This window comes from Amborella trichopoda, chromosome 2 (assembly GCF_054954075.1).
Source record: "Amborella trichopoda isolate Santa Cruz 75 chromosome 2, AtrichopodaSantaCruz75HAP2 v2.0, whole genome shotgun sequence".
NCBI classification, from domain to species: domain Eukaryota; kingdom Viridiplantae; phylum Streptophyta; class Magnoliopsida; order Amborellales; family Amborellaceae; genus Amborella; species Amborella trichopoda.
In genome coordinates this window covers 61980613-62006033 of record NC_142337.1, presented here as the reverse complement: position 1 = coordinate 62006033, position 25421 = coordinate 61980613, and the positions used below count along the sequence as shown (strand labels likewise).

The 25421-nt window shown below is 36.1% G+C and overlaps 2 protein-coding genes across 12 annotated transcripts; one reads left to right on the top strand and one right to left on the bottom strand.

Annotated features, from left to right (window-relative positions):
* Positions 1–322: 322 nt before the first annotated feature.
* Positions 323–10833, top strand: LOC18445240 (uncharacterized protein At2g33490). 11 transcript variants are annotated; one of them, XM_088859239.1, is made up of 13 exons: positions 323–721; positions 815–856; positions 1160–1236; positions 1659–1781; positions 2412–2484; positions 5216–5290; positions 5509–5570; positions 5962–6030; positions 8243–8271; positions 8424–8625; positions 8743–8943; positions 9054–9104; positions 9785–10833. In XM_088859239.1, the coding sequence occupies exons 4-13, from the start codon at positions 1674–1676 to the stop codon at positions 10628–10630; spliced, it is 1716 nt and encodes a 571-aa protein (XP_088715365.1). In that variant the 5' UTR covers positions 323–721; positions 815–856; positions 1160–1236; positions 1659–1673; the 3' UTR covers positions 10631–10833. The 11 variants fall into 11 exon arrangements, with proteins under 11 accessions (XP_088715365.1, XP_088715369.1, XP_088715367.1 ...); XM_088859243.1 differs by having other exon boundaries at positions 1583–1781; XM_088859241.1 differs by having other exon boundaries at positions 1160–1241.
* Positions 10834–14029: 3196 nt separating this feature from the next.
* On the bottom strand, positions 14030–23075 carry LOC18445239 (uncharacterized). Its single transcript, XM_006855380.4, has 11 exons — positions 22703–23075; positions 20886–20981; positions 20331–20482; positions 20104–20197; positions 19011–19081; positions 18771–18877; positions 18278–18399; positions 17868–17956; positions 15041–15100; positions 14757–14861; positions 14030–14408 (listed from the first exon to the last, which is right to left on the bottom strand). Exons 1-11 carry the CDS (start codon positions 22857–22859, stop codon positions 14286–14288), a joined length of 1176 nt encoding a protein of 391 aa, XP_006855442.1. The 5' UTR covers positions 22860–23075; the 3' UTR covers positions 14030–14285.
* Positions 23076–25421: the final 2346 nt, after the last annotated feature.

Below are 25421 nucleotides of genomic sequence, written 5' to 3'. Positions count from 1 at the left end.
ACCTCCAGGCCTCACAGGCGACCTTTTTCTTACAAAATTTGACCTCCATCAAAAGCAATCCGACCCCAAACCTCGATCCTCTCCAATTACGCGTGTCTTTTCACGTGCCGCTGAAGCTTCACACGTGGTACATCCCATAAACGGCACCCGTGTGAGAAAGTTCTTCTCCCTCAAACGGATTTGGGCCATCCTGACCGTAAACCGCTGTCAAAGCTCGATACCTGCGCTTATTACTGGTTAAATCTTGGTTAAGTATAGAGATTTAACTTAAGTGAATAATAAACAAATATATAAATAATAGCGCCGTGCGTCGTAATCGTCTGTCCCCTAACAGTTTCACTCTACAAGCGCACACAACGCTTCTCAATGTCCCTTTTCTTTCCTTTTGTGGCAAATAATCAAACCCTAATCCTCCATTTTCTGCGATTTGTTGTTATGGAATGTGTTCTCCTTTCCTATTCTGGTAAAAGATTTAACCCTTGTTCACTCGGACCTCTTTTACTGTGAGCATTACTGTTAGAATTGGAAGCTCAAGCGATGGCTCGTCGAAGATTTACATTGGCCTGCATTTAATACTTACTTTGTGTTCTTTGTTTCCTTTTCTGTAAAATATTTAGCCCTAAGCTCTGCAATGGCTGAGTTTCTGAAAGATTAGAGCTCTGATTTCCTGTAAAGTATTGTTGTTGAAAGATCGGATTTGAACTATTCTGAGCTTGTCTTGGTGAGATATGAAGTATGGGCTCTGATCATTACTGGTTTCTGCAAGTTTTTATCTTCTGATGCTGAGTTTTCTTCCATTTTTTGGAAATTTTAGTGCTGGTGGAGAGTTTACAGGCCTGCATTTGTATCTGAATAGGTAAACGTCAAGAATCATTTGGGGAAGTCTCTAGATTCTTTTCTTTTTTGCTTTATTTACTTGTGTGGAAAATTTTAAACCTAGTTCATTTAATGGTCGACATCGCTGTATCATCGTCCATGATTTCTCCAAATTCCTTGAAAATTGAGCCGTATTATCACTGAGAGGAGGTGAAGATGGAATTCCTTTCTTTTGATAGCTTATTGAACGGAGGATGTGGATTTCAAATGGAGATTTCTTGACCTTCTCTTCTTGTTATAATTGCTGATTTAGAAGCCCTGAATCCTAAATCTTTTTACCTAGGTTACCCAAATCGAAGGTCGCTTTGGAGTCTACAATGGCTTGTTAAAGACATTCTTGAGCTGCATTGTTACTGAAAGGTGAGGTAAATTTTCGATATCTTCTATTTATTATTTCTTCCTTGATTTCTTTCTCTTCCTCATCTTCCTTTCAGACTCTCTGGAATTCATAGCTTTCTTGTCTGTAGAGAATCTTTGGACTCAAACTGAAATAAATGTCTGATAGATGAGATCCTTCTCCTGCATTTTCATTAGGTTGACAAGAAAAAAGGAAAACCGTGCGTACCTTGTATTATCCACTATTTTTTATTTTCAGCTCTGAATTTATTTTTCCTTGAAGTATGTGTGAGAATGCTTCATTCTCCTATTAAGGGAACATTTATGGTTATCTTCCTCAAATCTTGTCCACTCTTATGACCTGAATTAGCTTGCTTACATCAAGACAAAGTTCAAGCTGCTCTTAAGCCTTTGAAATATCCAAGGACCTCCATTTGTTGCCATAGGTTAAAGAAGTCAAGATGAAGTCTTCATTGAAGAAACTTCGAGGATTTACCCTGCAAAAGAGTCCAAAGGCAAACATGAATGAATCCGTTGCACAAGTGGATGACATGGCCCAGGCTTCAAAGGTTGGGAAAACGTTAGGTTGATAGAACATGCTTCTTTATTTGTGTATTACAACACTTATTTGTTGGTTAGGTTGATAGAACATGCTCCTTTATTTTGTATTACAACACTTATTTGCGGTTGCTAACTACTTTGCTTGCCCTTCCTTTATTCTTTCATGAGCTTGTTGCTTTTATGCTATATTATTTTAATTGTGGAACCAATTGGTCTTCATTGAGTATCCTTTGTAAATTTTTTACAGAATATGACCATGCTCCCCTTCAGCTCTCCTAGAGAATACTCAGAAGCAAAAATAACCGAAATGACAATGTTTAAAAAGGGATGTTTCCTTATTGTGTTTATTAATCTCTTCAATGAGTTAGTTTGCGAAAAATCATTAGTTGGAAGCACCACATGGTTGTGGGATAAAATCCCATCATTATGCTGGTTATTGGTTTGGTAGTGTAATATTCTTTATGTCGCCAAGTGACGTTGGGCTTTGGATATTAGTAGCATGATCCTGTAATTTTGGAAGAACTTCACTTTTTACTTGCCTATTTTTTTTTCCTCAAACGGATGTATTAGATATTTTATTATTGAGCTCCAAGTTTGAGTTGTCTATTGCTCTGATATGTTCTTTTCGATATGTGTAGGACATGCAAGAGATGAGCAAGTGTTATGATGGGCTTCTCTCTGCAGCTGCTGCTGTTGCAAATAGCGCTTATGGTTCGACCTAACTACCTTACTCACATTGTGTTCTTAAAATACCCTAACAATTCATATGAGAGAAGAAGAATTGTGTAAACTTCTTAGTGATGATATCGTTAACTTAGATGGTTACACTGGGAGACACACATGTGTAACCTTGTGAACCCTATATAGTATAGACGTCCACATAGGCCTTAAATGTTAAAGTGGCATTGTGAATGGTAATACATTCTCTCCTATAGATCTATTTTGGGTTTAGGAAAAGGTTAACTTTCTCTCCTATTGTTCTATTTGTTGCATAAAAAACTAAATGATATGTTTGGCCATTTATAAATAATTCAATCATGGAAACTTAAAAAAGAATCCTCATTGATCTGATATTGTTGTACATCATCATCATCATAGCTGAAGTTGGATGCAATGATTGAGCAGTCTTTATCATTTTATGTCCCTAACCATTCATTGGTTGTAATCTTATGATGAGATTCAGTCCTCTTAGCTTTAGAAATATGGGAACAAAATGTATCTCACTTTAGCGAACGTATTTTCTTGCCCCTGATTCTTTGTGATTTCTTTATTTTTTATTCTCAATTTTTTACAATTATATCTGATTTGCTGTTTCCAAAATGTTAAAATAAGTCCAATGTGTTAATTATATTTGCTGTATTCAAATAGCAAAACAAGTCTGATGTGTTAAAAAGGCATGTAAATAAAGCCAGCTGTGCCTGATATTGGAAAATTTATAATATTAGGGTCTGGAAAAGAAACAAATGGCATGAATGAAAAACAGCTATTGGACATTTATCCTTGCTCATCTCCTTGAGTAAAATAATTCTTTGCGTTACCAACATGATGGAATAACTGAGGGTCATGAATCTCAGGTTTACCATGGTTACCTTTTGCATTGCTGGGCATAAAATCAAACGAATCACTGTAGTTTAAGTTCATCTTTGTCTCATTTAAATATTGGGAAGTTTGTTTTTGAGAGTTTAAGACCCCATTCAGAGAGTGAGTTTTTTTTTGGTTCAACTAATAAGCATTGCTTCTTTCCCACTCACCATCTAAACCCTGAACTATTTTGCAGAGGGTGATCCTATCTATCTACTTCTATCATAGCGTATGTCTTAAAAAGATTTTGTGGAGATTTTCTTTTTGATTGTTTTAATATTTGGAAAGTGTTTTTTGTCTTTTGGAAAAACATAAAAAACTAAGTTTTGCACCTTTTTCTTGTTTGGTACTTATGCTCCACTTACGTTATTTTTTTTTTTGGGGTAATTCAGTGGGGAAGATGGGCCCCTACCCATTGTTTCCATAGGTTGGGGAGTTTTGGAATGTGTTAATCGGGGGTGTCAGCAGTAGGAATGGATTTGTGGTCAAAGGAATATGTGGTGTGTCAAGTTTGGTGATAGCCAAAATCACAACTCCTATGTTTTCCTAAAGAGATTGTAGGTATTTTGGTCTTGAAGTAAAATTTAGTAGGGGTTTCATATTGAACAAGAAAGATCTTTATAAAAGAGAACCATAGAGAGCTAATACTCTATACTCAATTCTTTTGGTCACCCTTTTGGGTCATGTGGAAGGGGATCACCAAAAACGAGATGGACATCTAAGAGTTGCTATGGCCTCCTAAACAGGTGATTCTTTCATGGCGCTTAGGGTTACTTATGCTTTAGACTTCTAGAGAGTCCCACAATTTTCTATTCCCGGAAAGCGGTGTAGCTGTGGGAAGGAGGGTGACCAGTCGATGGTTTTGTTTGGCCAGAAGAGCTGGTTATGAAGATATCAGTAATTCTACCATTGTTTAGAGTGGGGTATTTCTTGTATTATTGCAGTGTGCTTTTATTTCTCACTCATTTTATTGTAGAATCCACCTATTTCACATCTAGCTAATATGTACATGATCTTGGGTGGGATCCTGGTATTGGGGTTTCTAGTTCCACAATCGAGGGGTTCCCTAGAACCCTAGAATTGATATGGACTACAAAGTGTGTACATTACTATGACTATGACTAAGACTAAGTTTTGTTTTCTGGGTAAAGAAGATACTTGGTGAAATTATATGGATAGATGGTTTGAGGTGGAGAAATATGGAGTCAAAGTATGTGCAAAAATTCCAAAATGGGTTTTATTGGCAAGATGAAGAAATTGAAAAATATATCCGTTGGAGGTTGTCATGATAATTATGGTGATTTGTTATTGATGCGGAGATTTTTAGGTTTGGTGATCTTCAAAATCACCACAGCTACATTTTCCTACAAAAATGTAGGGTTATTGGCTAACAAAATTAGGGGGTTCTCTTGGGGAACATTATAAAAAAAAATAAATTTTTTTTTTGCTCTCTGTATAAAGGTATCAAAGAGAGGTAATACCCAATTGGAATGGTTGGTTTCTAGATAGATAGAGAGAGGGCCTCAAAGAGAGAGAGAGGAAGGACTTATTGTAAAGAAAAGAATGGCGTTTGGGTTTGTGCAGTTTCCACTTCTAGAGAGTCGCTTCTGAGATTGCCTTAAGAAAATATTGGCGTAGTCTGGCCAAGGTCACATCTATGTATTTCAGTATCTGGTTGAGAAGTATCTTCTTATACCTGGCTTTCTAATAGTAATCATTTTATCTGCCATCAGATGGCAACATATAGACACTTTTTTCTTCCACATTGTAATTGAACTGTTAAAATGGGAATCTTCATGGTTCCATGTCTTGCGGACACAAGTTTATGAAATCTGCCGCATGATGAGTTATTTTGATGCAGAATTCTCAGAATCCTTGCAGGAGATGGGTGCTTGTTTATTGCAGCAGACGACACTAAACATTGATGCAGAAGGCGGTATGTCCAATCTGATTATACTGAATGCTACATAGCCATGCATGACATTCTAATTGTTTACGTGATTCATTTGGATTTAAATGTCTCTGATGCTAATGTTGTATTTCTTCTGGTTTTTGCTATTTTTTATTGCATTATTTTTTGTCTTTCTTCTTGACTTGCTCTTTATGCTATCAAACTATCAAAATTCTCAACATGGTGTAACTCTGAAAATGTAGGTAAAGTTTTGTTAATGTTGGGGAAGGTGCAGTATGAACTGCGCAGACTGGTTGACAATTATGTGAGTTCTTATGCCTGTACAGAAAACCAAACTAAAATATTTCCATCTTCTATATTCTGGGTATCTATTGTTTGTTTAAGCAAGTGTTTTCTAGCTGGCTTGTATAAGCATTGCAATTGAATATTGTGTGAGCATTTAATTTTGGTATAAGGAGGTCACAATCACTTTTAGCCATTAGATGTGAAATCCAATAGATGAAAGTGTGTCAACATTCGAGAAATTTTGTTTTGGAATTTGTACCTTAATAGTGACACATCCTCGACCACCCAATTTTAAATCTAACGGTCAATAATAATTGTGACCTCCTTGTATGAAAAGTAAATGGTCTCTTTGTATACTTTTCTATAAATGTTTGAGATGAAATAACTGTTGACCCCTTCCACTACTGCAGCGCTCGCATATATTTCAGACGATAACAACACCTTCAGAATCTCTTCTCAATGAACTACGAAATGTAGAGGTTCGTTGTGTCCTCTCTTTTCCATAAATTCTCCCTGTTATCTATGCATTTTGGTTTCAGTGGCGTACTATCCAGGATAATAATTCCTTGAAAAGTTGATGTACGAAGATGTACAGCAACATGCCTGCTCATAATTTCCTTTGATTAACTCACGATAAAAAGGATTTCCTTGGTTTAGCTTCTATAGCCACGTGTGTTTTGATTTTCTTTAATTCATCTGATATGAATGCTTGTGTTTAAATTTTACAGATTTTCTCAATTTCTGAGTTACTATTAGAGGGAAAAAGTGTACCAAGGAAAGTTTTTTTTTTTTGATAAATGTTGACTTTTGTATTGCTATAGGGAGATAGAGTACAGTTTTGGGTTTAATTCGAGAGTACCCTCTAGACGGGACTCTCGGTAAAAAATAGGTCAACCGACCCTGTACCAAAAAATGGGCTTATAACATTAATCCCTTACAATGTTTACAAGGAAGTTACAAAATAAGGCTTATAAGAGTGCTCGTACACACAGAGTTTCTAAAAACCCAAGAACACCAAAAGAAAATATTCAGTACAAGAAGTTCAATTTCAGAAAAACCAAGAGTGCCTGTACCAAGGAAAGTTTCATCCCGGTCTCTGTTGTAATGGCAAAAGAGGGTGGAGAAGTACTATAAAAAACAAAACAAATGAACTCTTTTGCTCTTAACGACATTGTTTCCCTAATGTGTTGATAAGTATGCATTCTTGTAATTAGTTTCTTGGGCAGTGGTCATGCCTCCAAAATAATTTCCATGGCAGTTTCTAGGCATTTCCTTGTGGAAAACATTTTCCCCAGATATTCCTCTTCTGTGCTCACAATTGTTCCCTAGGTGTATCTAGTAACTAGTTTCCTTCACCTTTGGCAAACATTGAAATTCTTACGAAACCAGTCCAATGTCTGCTTTCCTCGAGATTCAATCTAAGTGTTAGTTATTGCATCTCATGCTGATCTTTTAGGTAATTTTAGCTGTTAAATGTTTTTAACATTCTCCTCTAGAACATAGGGACAGAAAGTAGATCGATGGCATCTACTGTTTGGGGTTGATATTTATGCCTTGCTGTCAATGGTAGGGCAAGAAGGTCTGAAATAGCAACACCACACCTCACAATTGTGTAATGAATAATTCATACAGAACCCTCCGCTGCCCTATATTACCTTTTCAAACCTTCAAATTTTTAAACATCCTTTGAGAAGAGAACTTAAGATTAGTTGATTCACCCTTAATATTTAGGTTTTCTCTGACGATTTCTATATTTTGTTAGTCTTTAAACTGGCTATTTGATGATCACTGATTCACTACCAGTCTGTATTCTAATATACCTGTCTTGGAATCTGTCAACAAAATTCCCAGTAAGAAACTCAGATATTAAAGTACTGTTCCTTTGGAGAGTAAGTTCTTCGGGATTTTAAGAACCAGGAGGATGATCTCTATAAAGGAATATGAAGTAAGAATTAAGACTTTCCCAAGACATGATATGAGGAGAGAATACTTATTACCAATATCTATTTTGCTGAGATCAGCTCGAAGGTTAGGTTAGGTTTGGACATACCTGGCTAATTTTTAATGTGATTTGTGATGCTGCAAAATAAATGTAAATACTATGTGATTTTAATTGATTTTAAACACCACCCACCGCCTGTGCCTGGCCCCCTCACCAAAAAAAAACCAACAACAAATCATCAACCACCACAAACACACACACGTGCACACACACATATGCACATAAAGACATGTACAAGAAATGAATGCAAATTAGGCCTGACTGGGGGTTCACAATTCCTTGAGAAACTAGTGAGATCTCGAGAAACATGTGGTTCCCCTTAAATAGTATTCCCTGATCTATTATAGAGGTCCAAATTTAACTTCTGAAATGGCTTTTGCTCTTGTTTTTTATTTCTGATTTTGCAATTCCTCTGCATGTGATATTAATTTACTCTTACAGTGGCGTGGTCTTTGTATTTTTGCTCATTTCTCTTCTTTTATTGTGATTGGATTTTAGTATTATTGATGGTTTTATCTGATACGTACTTGTGATTGGATTTTAGTATTACTGATGGTTTTATCTGATATATACTTGTTTTTGCAAACTCTTTTTTCTTTAACTTGTATCAGAACATCATACAATTGCTGACCTTTATTAGTCCATGTTGGTTTGTACTGGTAATAAGTCATTGCATTTTGTAATTGCAGGAAATGAAAAGCCAATGTGATGAGAAAAGGTCTGGATTGTGGCTTCTTTTTATATTTTGATGTCTTATACAGTATTTATTATTGATGAGAAAAGGTCCGGAATGTGCCTTCTTTTTATTTTTTGATGTGTCTTATACCGTATTTATTACTCACTGTAATAGATGGGTTTTGCTCGCTGCAGAAATGTATACCTATATATAAAAACACAGAAAGAAAAAGGAAAGAAAGGTGTCAGAGGCGAAAGCTTTTCATCTCAGGATTTGCAGACTGCCAAAGAAGAATATGAAGAAGAAGCCACATTATTTGGCTTTCGTTTGAAATCGCTTAAGCAAGGACAGTCGCGTAGCCTGCTAACTCAGGCAGCTCGTCATTACACTGCACAGGTTGAACTCAGCGACTTCCAATAGTCCATAAATAGAATAACACAACTTCCTTGACTTGTCTCTTTCACTGATTAGGGAATTAATTCTAAGATTTTACTACTACTTTTTGAAAACCAGCTGAGCTTCTTTAAGAAGGGACTTTCCTCTCTAGAGGATGTAGAACCTCATGTAAGACAGGCTTGTGAGCACCATCATATCGATTGCCAACTTAGTGAACCCAATGATGACCATGATCCTGACAATGGGGAATTGAGTTTTGAACCTACTCAAGATGATGCGGTACCTGAGGTTTCTTCAAGCTCAAGGAATTCTATGGAGGTAAACATCATTTTCAAACCAAATGATAAAGATATACGGTTTACATTTTGTTATGATGGACTAATATTGATGTATTTCTCTATTTCTCTCACGTCTTTTTCTCAATGCAGCTCGACCAACAGGAAGTATCTGCCTCTTTTGTGAATCCTGAAGCAGTTCAAGTAGGTCTATTTTTCCTATTTTATTTTGCATTTTTATTGCTCTCTGAATTGCCATAAACTAGAGTCTCGTGGTTTCTTGATACCATGCATCCCAAAAATAGAACTACAAGCAGAAACCAGACAATTCAGTTTGATTTATTTCGGCACATGCAAGGGCTGGTAACACACACATGCACTGCATGTAACAAGATCGAAGTGAGATTATCTTGGCATTGACAGTTTGACTCTGTTTGGACGCACAATTTTGGGAGTGGTGTACATCCCAGTTTGGTCTTCCACTATTGACGGAGGAACCTGCTATTTTAACCCTTTTTACCTAAGGCTGGAAAGAATATGTTTTCCTCTGCAAAATGCCAAATGCAATTTTTCAGGACTTGTCGAAAGGGCAATAATGAAAATTTCTTTGATATAACTATTAAGTACATCAAAACAGGTCGTTTATGGTGATGCCACCTTTTTTCCCCCCTTTTTTAACAAGAATATGCACGAGACTCATGTTTGCATTTGCACCAGAATTCAACTAAAAAATGTTCTCTGCCTTTCCCTAATTGGAGAAATTATCGTATCTAATGTATCCTGTTGTGCCTTTCATTGTGTTTGTTGTTCTCAATGCGATGTACGAAATGCCATCTTTTTTCATGCACATGTTATGCTATATGAAAACTCTTACTAATTTCCAGGAAACGATGGAGAAACCACAATTCCGCTCTGATCTGCTGCGCCCAACGAGAGAGACAATGTCCACTAGCCATTCAGCGCCTATCCTCCAAAGTGCTGATAAGAGGTCTGATCACACTGACAAGGTCAAAAACTTCAACACGTATGTGCTCCCCATGCCAACCCAGGTCATGAAAGCACAACAAAGCTCGATCCGACAAACAAGCCCCCCTATCCCACCTTCTTCTGCTACTATACCAATGCCACCATCCAATATCGGCTTGACGAAAACCCCGCCAATTCTTGGAGAGAGAACAAATCGAGCAACCCCAACCCCATTGCCTCCAATACAGCTTGAGCCAACAAGCACTTCCGACCCTAAGCGAATCAAAAGGCAGGCCTTTTCCGGCCCTTTAAGCAGTAAATTCCCTGGCTCGAAGCCCATGAACCCTATCTTCTCTCTAGATCAAGACCCATTACCAAAATCTGGTAATAACTCACGCTACTCGGTTTCTTCATCTTCGCCCCCTATAATAAGTGAGCTACATGAACTTCCGAGGCCCCCAGGTGACTCATCTAAGCTTTCAAAGCCTCTGAGTCTGGTGCCATATTCAGCACCATTGTTCCCAAAAAGGACACAACAAGAGGGTTCAGGTACTGTCAAGCCTGGTTCTTTGAGAGGGGGTGGAACAGCTGCCCCTTTGCCAAAGCCGCCTCCTGGACTTTTACCTCGTAGCTTCTCTATACCTTCGAGTGGGCAAAAGGCACAGGTTTCATTACCACCGGCTAAATGTGACGAGATTTCGGAAGGGTTGGCCTCTCCGCCCCTAAGACCAATCATGTTTCCAAGCGGGAAGAACCCGAAGTGATTGCCTCTCTCTCTCTCTCTCTCTCTCTCTCTCTCTCTCTCTGTGTGCGCACATGTGTGTGTTTCATACACTCACATGCTCAATGCACATGCTCATGTGCTTGGTATAATTTGGCACCCACACTTTGTGCTTGTGGTGTGAACTTGACGTGTGATAATGTGGAATTATAGCGCAATAGGAGTCTTGGTTCTCTGTTTCCTCGAGGTACTGCCCTTCACTCCGTTCGTAAATTTGTTTCGTATCTCTCTCGCATACTTTGTGAGCTACAGGCCTACAATTGGTTTCTTCTAGGCTTGTAAAGCACAATCCATAGGCATTCACTTTTTTAATGATCTACCCATTGCTATTGGTGGTCCATTCAGCCTGTTAAGTCTATTTTCGGTGTGAGCTTGGGGGAACCTAATTGATGTGTTTCAGGAGAAACTAGACTCATGGACCCGTATATGGCAGCCATAAACTGCAAAAACCGTAATGAGACCATGTGCTGATCTTTCTGGTGGGGAAGCTGGAAGGGGAAAACCATTTGGTGGGGGGAATGCGACAAAGTTATACGTCCCTAAAGAAACTAGGAGGTTGATGGTGGAGGTGTGCTGTACAGGTGGGCAACTTATGATGTACAGGTGGGCAACTTATGATGGTGGAGGTGTTGTACACGGGTGACTTATGGAAGCACCTAGTTGAAGACGATGCAGGAGTTTTATTAAAATTAATGACGCAAACTCCATCACGGCCGGTTCCAAGCCTGGATAGAGGTGAGGAGGGTTGGGTTAGGTAGGCGGTATATACGAAAATTTTACTGGCAGAACTTATGTTACATGCTTATATTTAGGATGTTTTCTATAAGTGACTGGCTTAGCTTAGGGTATGGCTCTTGATAGAGCATTATGGCGGAATAAGATTCATGTTGCTGGTCTTAAAAAGTAGGAATAAGGCTTGATACCGATGATAAAAAGAAAATATCTAATCCCCTTGAAAGTTGGATTCGGGCAATTTGCTTCAGGTCAGGGTTGTGTACCTTGCCCAAGGTCGGTTTCAAAACATTGCTCGGCACAATCCAGCTATGGCGCAGACTACAGAACTTGTCAAACCTTGATTGACTTGAGCAAATGATGTAATCGGCTAATCCGACCCTTAATTCTCCCAATACCAATACAAATAGATTTTCCATGAAAAATGAAGCTTAGTTTCTAGTCGTTATATTTGAGATATAAGCCAGAGGTTTTTTTTACATGAAATGGTGATAGTAAATCATGAAGTTCCAGGATGGAGTCATTTGTCACAAAGATGCTGAAAGCAGTCGAGGATTATTCATTTTAACTCAGAGTAGATGACGTTGACGATTTAGGAGGAGGAATAGGAACCATAACAATGAAGCAAATGGAGAGAGTTTTAAAGTTGGCAAAAGTTTATATAAGGTTGACCGTATATTATTGAAGTAAAGTGCACCTTAAGAACCCATTGTAAGAGATTGTTTAGATGTTAGAAAACCCTTAAATTATTTATCTTGGCCTTGAGATATATGAATATTAAAAAAAAGAAAAATAATTGCAAGTCATAAAAATGGTGCTTTTTGTAACATTTTATTTGGACCGTCTATTTTAAAAAATGTTAGTAGCTTATAGCTTTGCTCAATCTATATTATTTTTAGAGAATTGAATTTCATAACTAGGGTTGATAATAGAGTTTCATGCCATCACGACTTTCTAGCACCGAGATTGTTTCTTTTAACCTAATTTTGAAGTATGCATTACCTTGATCATTTAAAGGTGATAGTTATACTAACCCTCACATTTCAAACGCTGATGACCTGATAAACTCTTCATAAAAATCTATTACTGTAGTCCAGACCATCTCATCTCTAACATTTTTAACCAAATATTTCTTTTACACAAAGCTCTTCTATCATCGTAAAATGTAAGGCCTGAAAGCACAATTTGGGAGAAATAAGCAAAGTGTAATTGTAAAACTACAATTTGGCGGTCCCATGCAAAAATATGCCATTAAAAACTAAAATGTGGCCGTCGCATGTAAAAACATACCATTAAAAAAAAGAAAAGGTGTGGTTTACATAAGGTTGTAGCCTTAAAACAATCAAGTAAGGTGCAGCGCCGATCTTTGTTATGAGATGCAGTTTTAGTGGCAAAACTTCTTAGTATAGTACGAGAACCTATTTTTATCTCTAATTACATAATTTTGAACTCCAAAAATGGTTTAAATCAAACAAATTATAAACACATAAAAATAGTAAAAATGGACGGTCCCAATAATATTTTGCAAGATGTACTATTATTAGGACTTAGAATCACATCAAAACAACATTTTTCAAAAGATTTCAAAAGTGCACCTTAATTCTACATTTTAGGATATTTACCTTATATAATTTCTTTCCTTAAAAGAACATGGATATCAAATATCAATTTCATTTGTAAATAGCCAATTAATTTGTATCTATTTGATATCATAAATAGCCAATTAATTTGTACCTATTTGACATCATTATTTTTAGGGTTACTCTAAACTAGAGAGAGAGAAAGTTATCATCCTTAGGGCGAGCACGAAGCTAAAGGGAGTTTCACTGCATGCAAGTTTTTTCATGTTTGTCGTCTTAAAGCCTAATGTCATCTCATGGGGAAACCAAGAGGAATATTGCCGAATAACTGAACTCAGGGCCAATCAACTTCAACAGCTGTCCTCTCATCACATATTTTTAACCAAAATTGCATAAATAGTACTTCAATTCTATCAATTTATCCTCAAATCAAAATTAAATTCCAATGCATAATTCATACTGCGATTCATAGAATGAAAAAAATCTGCTGATTTCGCCTGAAAGCCGATATAGGCAGATCAAGAATAAAACCTATGTAATTACTTTAATTGATTATTTTTAAAAAATTTATACGTTGTCTAAGCAATTTGGGAATGTAGAGGCTGTTGATTTTCAGCAGCACCTGGTTTGCTCAAGCCAAACAAACGAGAGAGAGAGAGATGCATTTGGGAGCAGGCCCTTTTATTGCTTAAGCTAGTCAAGTTCAAACTATGGAGAAAATTTGGAAAGCAGCCACTGAACAAAGGCCCTAAAACTGCTGATTTTTGTGGAGAAAAACAATTTAAATTGGAGCTCAAACGATGTATAACTCAGCCACTGAACATAATGTGCAAATCTACTGGTTTTGGTGAAGGAATAATCACTTGACATTCAACAAAAGAAGTTAAAAAGAAGTGCGTAGATTTTCTTGTTGTGTCCTCAGTGTATCCATACATGCCAAACACACCAATGTTAGTAAATAAGAGACTAGGAGCTCAAATGTTTGTTGTTCATCGTTGACGGTTTTTAAAAAGAAAAGATCAGACCTGATACAACACATTATTTCGCGAGAGGTAGCAAGTACTCCAAAGGGCTCAAATATATTTTTTTTTATATGGCATGAATAAAATTATGTCTTGTTAGGCTTTGACCAGGAAGCATGGCTTCTTCATGCCTATCCCTCAGAAATAAAAAAGAGGAGGAATACGAAACATCAAACAAAACAAAAAGACAGTCCCAGACCAGGTAGAGAATTTCAGAGAAGCTTGGGGGCATCTCCATCAAAAACAAAGGCTTGCTGCTCTCTCTCTCTCTCATTCACATTAGAAACAGTATACATGAACCTTGCTAGGAGGTAACACCATCTTCTTCCCATCTCAGTTTGTCCAAGCTTACTTCTACCTCGTACCCCGAGCTCAATAGAGCCTCAACCATAGCACAGATATCATTTCTCAAGGATATGGCTTGAGCCTGGTTATCAAACTAAATCATTAGAAACACTACGGCATCCAGTGATGGGTAAAATGATGGGAACGGAAGATATGATGTCAACTTCTTTTTTTTTTTCTCCCCGCTACGGTGTCTTAGAAAAAAGGAATTCTCTGTTTTGTAAGAAAAAGTTGGACACTTTCATAAAAAACACAGAATTCTTTGTTTGTAGGATACCCCTTGATGCTAGTGGAAAACCTGTTGGTAATGTCATATCACTTAAATGCTAGAGTACATTTTTTTAGTTTTTCTCTTTATGTGTGTGTATGAGAGAGAGAGAGTCAAAATTTAAGCCAATATCTAGCATACTTTTCATCTGTTTAATTTTACCTTGCTCTCTTCTTTCCCTACTAGGTCTACCACCTTTGAAAACCAGTTGGTTATCAGCTTCTGAAGTTCTAATTCCAACTGTGGCTTCTTTGCTTCTGGCAACTCCTGTGGCAAACACATAATATTTGCGGTCAGCAATGTCTTAACCAAAAGAAAAAAGCTAGAACTGTCCAATGTAATGGACTGAATTCGTCTTCAGTGGGAAAACAGTAGTCTAGGAATGTGATAACTATAAGAATTAGATTTTCTCGTCCAGATTATGTATAAAGTAGAATAATGCCCACCTGATTAACCAAACTGATGATGGCAGCTGCATTTTCAGGCTTATTTTCCAGGAGATAACCCTGCAAAGAGCAAAATGAATTAATGATAGAAGGCACATATGGCTCCAAAAATCGATTCTAGAGTAAATGATCACTAAGGAAAGCTTATAAAGACAGTCCGGTTCCAGAGTAAATAATCAATGATAACTCATTAAGGCGACTTGGTTTCAATAGAGATGAATAACAAGGCCAATTAATAGAATGATTAAGATTTTAAAATAAAAGGATATTACTAAATGAAGTTCAGAAAGATTATATTTTCCACAGAACATAGACAATTATAGGAGACTCCATATGAAAAAGGATAATCCAACTTTGAATATCTATCAAACTGCTCAAGAGCCATTGATTTGTCAAAACTTATGGAAAGTTGGCCAAGAAAAGAAACTACCAAACTGATTAAGATTACTAAAAGAACACCTATAAAGAAAATGACCTAAGCTCTTCAAACAACCCCAAACACGTGCCCCCCCCTCTCTTCTTCTCTTCTTTCTTCCTTTCTTCTCTCTCAGTACAATAGTGAAGGGAGATAGAAGTATGCATTTCTGTTTGTGTTGTACAGGAGGTGGCAAGCAGTGTTACATGGACACCAACACAGGTGTAATATTTAGTATGTGTGTCAAGGGTCTAGGACATCAGCCCAAAAATCCAGTATGGCACCAACACGTCCATACAATCATATATATATTCAATAAATAAAATTAAAGTTCAATATAAAACTTAAAAATATAAATTCGCTTCATGTGAAAATAAAACATATTTATTTCCATTTCTTTTAAATTTCAATTGGGGATTTTTAAATCATTTTAGTAGTAATGATATTTTATAAAATGTCAAGCATCTTTGATATGGTGGTAGACCCATTAATATTGAAGTAAAAGTTTAGAAGCTTGCAAGTTCAAAGCCCACAAAGGCATTTTACATTTTAGATTATAAAGTACATCTAAAAATTGGATATTTATTTAAACTCCATGACCCAAATACTTCTACTTAGGAAAAAAATAAATAAAAATAAATTTAAGATAAACAAGTTTGTTTTATAAGGGATGGCTTTCTTGTCCACATGAGACCAAATTAATATGACTGTTGATTCTTGTATTAAATGTATCCAGAAATAATAATGACTACATATGATATTTAATATAGGGAAAATTACAAAAACCCCCTAAAAGTAGACTACCTATGCAGCTTACCCCCCAGCTAATCTTTCCTCTCACTTTTTTCCCCACAATCACCTTTCCTTGCAAAAACCCCCCAAGGTAAAAAGTTCTTATACTTTGGACAGAAATGCCCTTCCCTACAAAAAAAAAAGTCAATTGACGGTCCCAAGTAGTGCATTGCCGGAGCGACCATTTCAATTGCCGGAGTGATGTGGCTCTAGAAGGTGTACTGTAAGAGCTCGTATTTGTACTGTCGGAGCACTTGTCTTTATTGCCAGAGCGACCTATTCAACCGTCGGAGCACTGTGGCACAGAAGGTGTTCAGCCGGAGCGCTTCTTTGTACTGCCGAAGCATGTGTCCTCATTGCCGGAGCGACCTATTCAACCGCCGGAGCGCTATGGCTCCAGAAGGTGTATTGCCAGAGTGAGTCCTAGCATTGCCAAAGTGCATGTCTTCATTGCCGGAGCGTTTAAATGGACTGCCGGAGCGCATGGGGAGAGAGTCATGGGTAAAAGCCATGAGGAGAGAGAGGGGGGTACTTCAGTCTTTTTTTTCTTTTGTTTTGGATTGGGGGGGTTTTTGCGAAGAAAGATGGTTGTGGGGAAAAAAGTGAGAGGAAAGGTTAGCTGGGGGGTAAGTTGCATAGATAGTATACTTGAGGGGTTTTTTTGTAATTTTCCCTTTAATATATATATATATATATATATATATATATATATATATATATATATATATATATATATATACATTAAATCTATTTATGAACTTATGCATGTGCATGCATTAACAGCAGTTATCTCTTGAGCATCGCTATTCAATTTAATATTGTACCCAAAATAAGTGCAACAGAATGTACCACAATGCACCAATAAATGTACCACAAACCTTTACTATCTTTGTATTAGATATTTCAATCCGAACAGATGTCAAAGTGGCGTCCAGGTGGCACTCCTTTTTACATTGGCTTGAGTGGTCGTGAGTTCAAGTCACACGACCAAAAACACATTTTTATACATCACCAAATTATGATACTGTGTCTTAACATTAGACACGTCCTAATGAGTGTCGATACGCTGTGTCAGTGTAAGAAAAATTATAGATATGTATGGTTAACGTATCGAACAAGTGTCTGGCTGTGTCAACATGTCTACATGTCGACATGTGTCGACACACTACACAGAAGGGAATATCAAGTGTTTATGTATGTGTCGACATGCGACACAGAAGACAATATCAAGTGTCTATGTAAAACTAGTGGGCAGTGTGGCTGCAGCACAGCCAATAGCCCACTACACATCTTTTTCTTCATTTATATCATCATCATGATTATAGCCCAAATGTGCAATGACAAACTAACGAAACCCTTGTTATTATGATTACAAATAGATTCAATTACTTGTATACGTAAACTGTAGAATTTCATACATTTGTTATGGGAAAGCAAAGCATGCGAGTACTTGAGTTTCCTGCAGATCACATAATCATTCCAGCCATCAGATATCAACAAGGTATGGCTAGGATGTATTTCTCAGAGTCCACGTTGCTGTTGACATTGAATGGTTGGGGTCATGTTCGCAAATTGTAGGAACCCTTAATTATTTGCGGGTGGATGGATGCCATTATTTACCTTGGCGCATGAAAATGCACTTGAAGGAGTATGAGGCTTCCCAGATTTTGACCTCAGCTCCTCTATTTTCCAGATGCTTTTAGAACGTCCTGAAAAAACGCACAAATAAGACTTTGCAACAATTTAAGGTACTATATAAATCCAAGTCATCCCAATCTACTCAAAGATTCCTTTCATAAACTAATACCAGTGAATTGACTAGGAACTTGCCGTAAGTCAACCGCAGGACTCTGGCAAATCCCATGTGAATACCACAGGGCTTGCCAGAATCTGCGTTTTTGGCTATTCTGATGCATTTTCACAACAGGATTGCCAATACTTCTTTAGACTCGGCTGAGAGAGAGAGAGAGAGAGAGAGAGAGAGAGTACCTGCATTCTCACAAAAAGAGAGAGGAAGAAAGAGGTAATACCTAAATTTGCAGCAAACTCCAGCCATACGTCAAATGCTGTTCTGTGCAATTTCAATCTTCTCTTAATGAATTTCTTAGAAAACTTTGAGATGAGATCCCATCTATTGGTGTTGTAACATATGCTGCAATTGAAGAAACCATTTCAGAACCAGATGATTGCAAAGAGGAACTGACAGGAAAACCTGACAGCTGAATAGCATCTGATTGCAAATAGGGAAGAAAACAAAAAACGTTATATCAAATGCTGTAATTGATGAAAATGTTTTAGAAGCAGCTGATGTAGCATTGCATATTGACTGTTCTCAATTGCAATGAGGAAACACACAAAGCAAAAAGACAATCAGATTACCCAAATTTGCAACTTCAAACATATGCAAAAGAAACATCCCTCTATCTAAAAATAGAGAAAGAAGGAAATAAAGGATCAGATGCTAAAGCAAAATGTAGGTGTCCACAAGAGCACCAGGAAATATTACTGATAAAGTGATAATACCTGAAGACTATGTCTGCTGTGGTGGGATGCAGCTCTAAAGAGTTCCTTTTCATGATTTGGAGAATCTTTTCCATTAAATTAGCATCATTTTTCTCTTTAGCATACAGCTGCATACAGTAAACATCCATATTAGACAACAGAAATAATACAAAACAGTGCAGATATATTAACTGAAGTAGAGATAAAATAACACCTATAATCATGACAACGTTAACAAGGAAGCTTAAATCCATTCATTACCAATAAAGAGTGAGCAGACCCAATGCTTGGTGTCAATCCATAAATATTGTGCTTCCATATGGTTCTCTGTCCTGCAATGACAAGGAAGCTATACTGTCCAGACTTACAAAAGCATATGCTAGCACCTCAAATCTTTCAAAAGTGTGAAAAGAGCCAACGTAACAAGGCAGGATATTTGAGTCTATTGAAAGCCTTTAGATATGCTTTTTGAATTATTTGTTTAAAATTCTTTCAAATAACTCCGCCATGGCCGGTCCCAAGTCAGTCATGCCGGTCCCAAGCCCAGAGAAAGGGGTAGGGTTGTGTTAGGTGAACAACTAGCGTAAAACTTTGCCACATCTTATAATGAATCCTAAACCAATTGGAATGGTGGAACAGGATTTGTGTAACCCACCCCAAATAGTTGGGATAAGGCTCAAATGATGATGATGATAGAAATATTTTCAAATCTTATGCTTTCAAAAACCCTTAGGGTAATATAAGTGCTGGGAAGACAATGCCTTATTTATATAGCAAATGAAACAAAATATCACCCTTGAAATAAAACTCTACGAATACATAATCAACTCCACAGAAAACAAGATAATAACTAGGGAATCTTGAGAAGACAAAAATAAGAGGGATTGCACAATTAACCAGTACAAAGTGTTTCTGCTGATGATATATTACAAAGTATTATATTACATTGTGTCATGTCAGCAGTTAGAAAATAACTTTTTTTTCACTTTCTTTTCTTTTTAAGGGTGGCTCTTTTACCAATTAGAAAAAAGAAATTTTCGTTTTCAAAATTGACATTTTCAATTCTTGTCACTTTTTTAATCTCAGATGAGGCATCAGGACTAAAGAGTGCAATATATTAGTAAAATCAAATAAATCTCCAGATTCATAGTTGAAACTTCATGAGTACATACAAACTGCAGGGGGTTCTTATCATTTAATGATAGCTGGAATGTAAAAATGCAGTATTACATATATTAAAATATTCAGGTTACAAAACAAGACGAGACAGAACAATGGCATAAAATCACACATAGTTAAATGTTCATTCTGTTCTCATTAGTTTGTTTGAATATAGAACATTTCAGCAACCTACCAAGTTCGAAGGCACCAGAACGAGCACATGCCTCAGCAACTTTCAAGCAAATATTTGGGTTGAAGTTTGCATGGATGCGAAGGTTTGACAATCTCTGTAAGAAGATGTAAGTTATACCAAAATGTTGGCAAACGTGAGAATAAAGATCTAGATGAAAAAGATAAAAAACCAGTAGAAAAGAACATGCAGCAGGATAAGGAAATGAACATGATCAAAGTGTAACCCACAAATCTCCGGAGATTCTGAAGCATTTGAAAAAGAAGCTTCACATCTTCCTTGCTTTGACAGTTGTCCACGAGTGATCTCAGCCAAGCATTAGGGGGCATGGTCTCCGCCTCCACAGATTTGAACATCTTATCATACAGGTCCTTTACAACATCTGCATTTAATTTTCACAGTTAACCAATGTAGTTCAAGCTATAGTCATGCAATAGCTAGTAAAAATAGGTAGAAAAGAGTGTTGTTCACATGTGCCATTTTCTTACAAGTAAAGCTCGCATTTTTAATGTGCAGGTAACAGTTCTAACATAAGTATCTATATGGGAGATTAAAAAGGCACAATATGTTGCCATAGAATTTATTAAATAATAAATAAAATGATTTTAATATAGGCCCATTACAATGCTCCGCCATTAAAGACAATAGGTGTGGAACTGGTTCAAGTCCAATGAAGGTAAGAAGATAGGTGTTCAGCAACAATTGAAGTGGTTCAAACAACAGTTGTAAATGCCAAACAACGCATCATCTAAACTTGGAATTGTGTGGAATTAGAAAATCCAAACCTGTAGGACTATCACTTTCTTTCTTTGCCTCTGTGCTGAAATGGCTCCCTGTAATTTTAGGGCATAGAGAAAGCTTTTGCAAATGTTGATCTTGACCTAATTACATGTGCCAACATCCTGGTTAGTTACTTGAAATCCAAAGAAAAGAAAATGAAACAAACTAAATGAGTATGACCTAGAGCATATCAAATAACATGAAGTTTTAAGCAATTAAATAGTGAAATTTCAACTAGCCAAAAAAACAAAACAGTATCCCAGAAAGCTCAGCTAAAACATAAAATAGAAAATTTTATAAGGGATTGTATACAATGAGACCATTTACTTTAGGTCTAAGGAGTTCACAACTACTTATAACCATCCGATGTGAAATTTGATAGCTTGGGTGTGTCATGAAGTTCAAAAGAATTTGGAACTTTGAACTTGGTCAATGGAACAAAGGCAGCAGCCCAATTTCATATATAATGGTCAAGATTAATTGTGGCCTTTCTATACCAAAGGTGAATGGTCTCATTTTATACTTTTCCATTTTATAAATATAACCAATCCAAGACATAATGCAAAGAACCACCTCCGATTAAGGCCTGAAAAATGTTGTATTCTTGGACAAAATTTGAATAATTCCATTGATAAAAATCAGTCGCTTTAGATAGAAATCATGGTATTCAATATTACATATTGAAATCACTCGCTTTAGATAAAAATCAGTCTCAGAGTAGAGAACCCTAGCATGCTCCTATGCATATGTGTGTGCATGAGTGTATTTCCTGAGCTATTGTAACCGCTGCATGTATATATGAAAATATAGGCATGGCATGTATGGAATGTATGTTTTACATAATGCAAAGGAAACAGCAACACTGGTCAACCATGGTTCACTAATGAATTATCACAAATCCTCCAAGCCCACAAACCCAGACTGCAAAGGGAAGCTAATAATAGTGAATTTGTAGAGCGGGGCAAGTGGAAAACCCATAGTGGATGTTATGGGCTTCTAGGTCATTAAGTAGAGAAAACTCATAGCGGATGAACTTCACAAAATTCGATATTATAGCCTGTTTCCTCATTTGAAAGATAAACTACAACAAAAAAAATAAAAAGGTCCACTCCTTAGGTCAATCCCATAGGTGACCAACTAATCAGTGTCTCTCTCTCTTTAGTCCACAAGAAATATCTAAGCCTACTGATTATAATGTGGGTATAGAGATTCTGGCATTATGAACAAGATGGAATGGATTCATAGATGTTACCAAATGGTTGAGATCCAATTGCATTCAGTGACCAACCCAACCCAGTAATCCTTAGACTATTCTGATACTTGTTGAGATTTTAAATTTCCTACTGGAAATTCACATCCATTATATGACAACAAAGTAAAAAAGCTTAACTGAAAGAATGTAATAAACCCTCCTCACACCTTAAAATAGTTCAACAGAACAATTAGATATAAAAGTAAACACTATGAGGTTACTAGAATAAAATATTCAGCACAAGTGAAAAATCCAACAGAGAATAATCACAATCGAAAGAGAGCAACATAAAGATCCTAATAAACTACAAATGGCAGAAAATGATAGACCATGCCTCTCAGACACTGAAAGTCAATCTAACACTGAAAATTGGATCAACATGGAGTAATAATATACCCAACAATCATTCATCAAAACAGGATAAAGAAGAACTAAAATAAAATGAGGAAGAAAACATGGGGCTCTAACCATCTGACCCATGAAAACAATTCAAATCCCGATTGAACATCAATAAATGAGCATTTTCCAGAAAAAAACCACATCATCATAAGCAATAGAATGGGAGCATACTCGGTGAAAATGGGCTTCGGAAAGTGGAGCGTTTGGGCTGCTGCCATTTCCAAGAAGCATGAAGACTCTGATCAAGCTCCGAGAAAAGAGAGTCCCCAAGATTGAAAATGGGGATTCTCAGGGATTTTAACAGGCGCCCATTAGAATAGACTTGCATCTCTCTCTAACCCCAAGTAAGAGTTCTCAGAGGAAGTTCCTTATCACTCAAGCACAAGGAAGAGAGAGAGAGGGTTTAGCTGAAGCTCGAGGGGAGGGGCGTTTGCTCTCTTTGGTTACGATCTTACAAAAATGGCAGGGACAAACTCGTCTTTAGCCCAAATGAAAACGCATGCTGCTCGCGCAGCGCGCTTCCTCTGGTAAACCCCAAGAGGCTAAGCCGTGCTTATTACAAGTATTATTTTGGGAAATTGCCACAAATATATCTTATTTTTGTTTAATTGGAAAAAAATCTCTCAATTTTTATAAACGATGTAAACGAAATTTATAAGAGTTAAGAGTTTTTTTTTCTAATTAGACAGAAATTAAAGTATATTTATAGGTGAGGTTTTCATAAGGTGTACTTATTATATGGAAATAAGATCTACCTCTAAATTTTAATTGATGTAGTTTTAGAGTCAAAAACTCTATAATGAGTTGACTTATTTTCATCCCTTGTTATAAAATTTAAAAATTTAAAAAAGGTGTGGCTTGTATAAGGTTGAAATATTGTACCTTCCAATTAAGGTGCATCTCCAAAGTTTATCATAAATATAATTTTAGTGTCAAATGGTTAGGATGGCTTGAGAATCTATTTTCATCTTTAATTGTAAAACTTTAAAGTAAAAAAATAGTTTAGATCCAATAGATTTGTGAATGTTTAAAAATCTTGAAAATTGACAGTTCAGATAATGTGTTACAAGATACACTATTTTTCGGATTCGAAATCTTTTTTTCTTTTTATATTCATACATTTCGATGTTGAGGTGATCAATTAGAGGGTTTTTCAACATCAATACAACCTTTTATGATGAATTTTTAATGTGCACCTTAATTCTACACTTTAAGGTTGCAACATTATATAAACTTTTTTCATAGATCGAGCATATCTATAAATACTTAAAAGTCTTAAAAATAGATAGTTTCACTAACTATTATAAGATGCACTACTTTTAAAACTTGAAAAAAAAATTTCTTTGTATCCATGCATTTTGAGATCGAGATGATTGGTTTGAAGGTTTTCCAATAATAGAACACTCTCTTCTAAAAGATTTTTGAGGTGCACTTTACTTCAATAGTATAAGGTTCACAGCTTATATGAACTTTACCCATGTTCTTTATGTTAAAAATCTGGCGGCATAACATTTTGAACCTAGCCTAAGCGTTAAAAAGAAAAAGAAAAAGATAAATTTGAATTGCACAATCTATGTATTTGAAAAGAACAATGCCCCAAAACAGAGCAATCCAATTTTTGGAGGGTAAAACCTAAGCGTTAAATAACTCAAAATTTATTTTAAAAAAAAAACATTTAGTGATTATCCCAAATTTTTAAATAAAAAATCCTTCAAAGTATCTCTTTTCTCTAGAAGAGTTAACGTACAATATGCTTCCGCATGAGCATGCTCTATGCGAAAAAAAGTGGGTATTTCATATTTTTTGATATTATATATTGAGATTGTCTACGAAGAGGCTATTTATTTTTTGTATATGGAGGTCACAATCATTCATTCATTAGACGTCAAATTCGATGGCTTAGGGTGAGTCATGAAGTTTGATAAATTTTTTTTTGAAACTGTGTTTATTTTATAACACTTTTATAACTACCTAATTTGAAATTTAAAAGAAAAAAATGATTATGACCTTCGTGTACAAAAGATAAATGATCTCTTTATAAACAATCTGTTGTATGCTAGGAGATCATGTACTTTTCATACGACCTGGTGGGGATCACCCTTATCCATTCGAAGTTAAATGTGAGAGTTTGAGGGAAGTAAAAAATTATGATAAATTTTCCTTTAGACTTTGAGCATGGTCAAATTATATACCTTGAGTCACCCGATTCATCATCCAATAGCTATAATAACATATTAAAACTAAACAGTCTCATTATATATGTTACGAATTAACAGTAAACAAGTGTCATTGTATACTTGTCCAACAAGCAAAATGCCATTTACGCCCAACATAAAAACATCAAATGCCCAGCAAGACAGCATATCAGTCAAAATTGTTTAGTAGGAAAAATTCCCATGACTCGTTAGTTTTTGTTTCTCTTTAGGGTGTACTTTATATAAGGTTGCAATCTTAAACAATCAAAATAAAATGTATACCTAAATTTTATTATAATATGTAAATATTCTTAAGACGATCTAGTAATCCATTTTCATCTCTAATTGTAAAGTTTTAAACTTTAAAAATAGTTCAAATCAAGTAGATCTATAAACACATGAAAATCTTAAAAATGGACAGTCTAGTTTATACGCTGCGAGATGCATTATTTTTTGGACTCGAAATCTTTCATTTTTCATATATCAATACATGTCAAAGTTGAGATGACCAATTAAAGTGCTTTCCAACATCAAAACAACTTTTTCTAATGAATTTTTGATGTGAACCTTTATTCTACATTTTTATGTTGTGACCTTAAATAAACCTTTTTTTTTTTGGGGAAGTCACCTTATATAAACCTTTTTCTTTTCTTTAAGGCACATTTTCCTTTATTTACTCTACTGTTTTCTCCCAT

Excerpts from the sequence above, each read along its gene's own strand:
- LOC18445240 (XM_088859239.1), top strand. The coding sequence starts at position 1,674 with ATGAAGTCTTCATTGAAGAAACTTCGAGGATTTACCCTGCAAAAGAGT. Across the intron at positions 1,782-2,411 it reads ACATGGCCCAGGCTTCAAAG|GACATGCAAGAGATGAGCAA; the intron begins GTTGGGAAAACG and ends CGATATGTGTAG. Across the intron at positions 8,944-9,053 it reads GCTCAAGGAATTCTATGGAG|CTCGACCAACAGGAAGTATC; the intron begins GTAAACATCATT and ends TTCTCAATGCAG.
- LOC18445239 (XM_006855380.4), bottom strand. The coding sequence starts at position 22,859 with ATGCAAGTCTATTCTAATGGGCGCCTGTTAAAATCCCTGAGAATCCCC. Across the intron at positions 20,198-20,330 it reads TTCAGAATCTCCGGAGATTT|AGATTGTCAAACCTTCGCAT; the intron begins GTGGGTTACACT and ends ATCTTCTTACAG. Across the intron at positions 17,957-18,277 it reads GGAGTTTGCTGCAAATTTAG|GACGTTCTAAAAGCATCTGG; the intron begins GTATTACCTCTT and ends GCGTTTTTTCAG.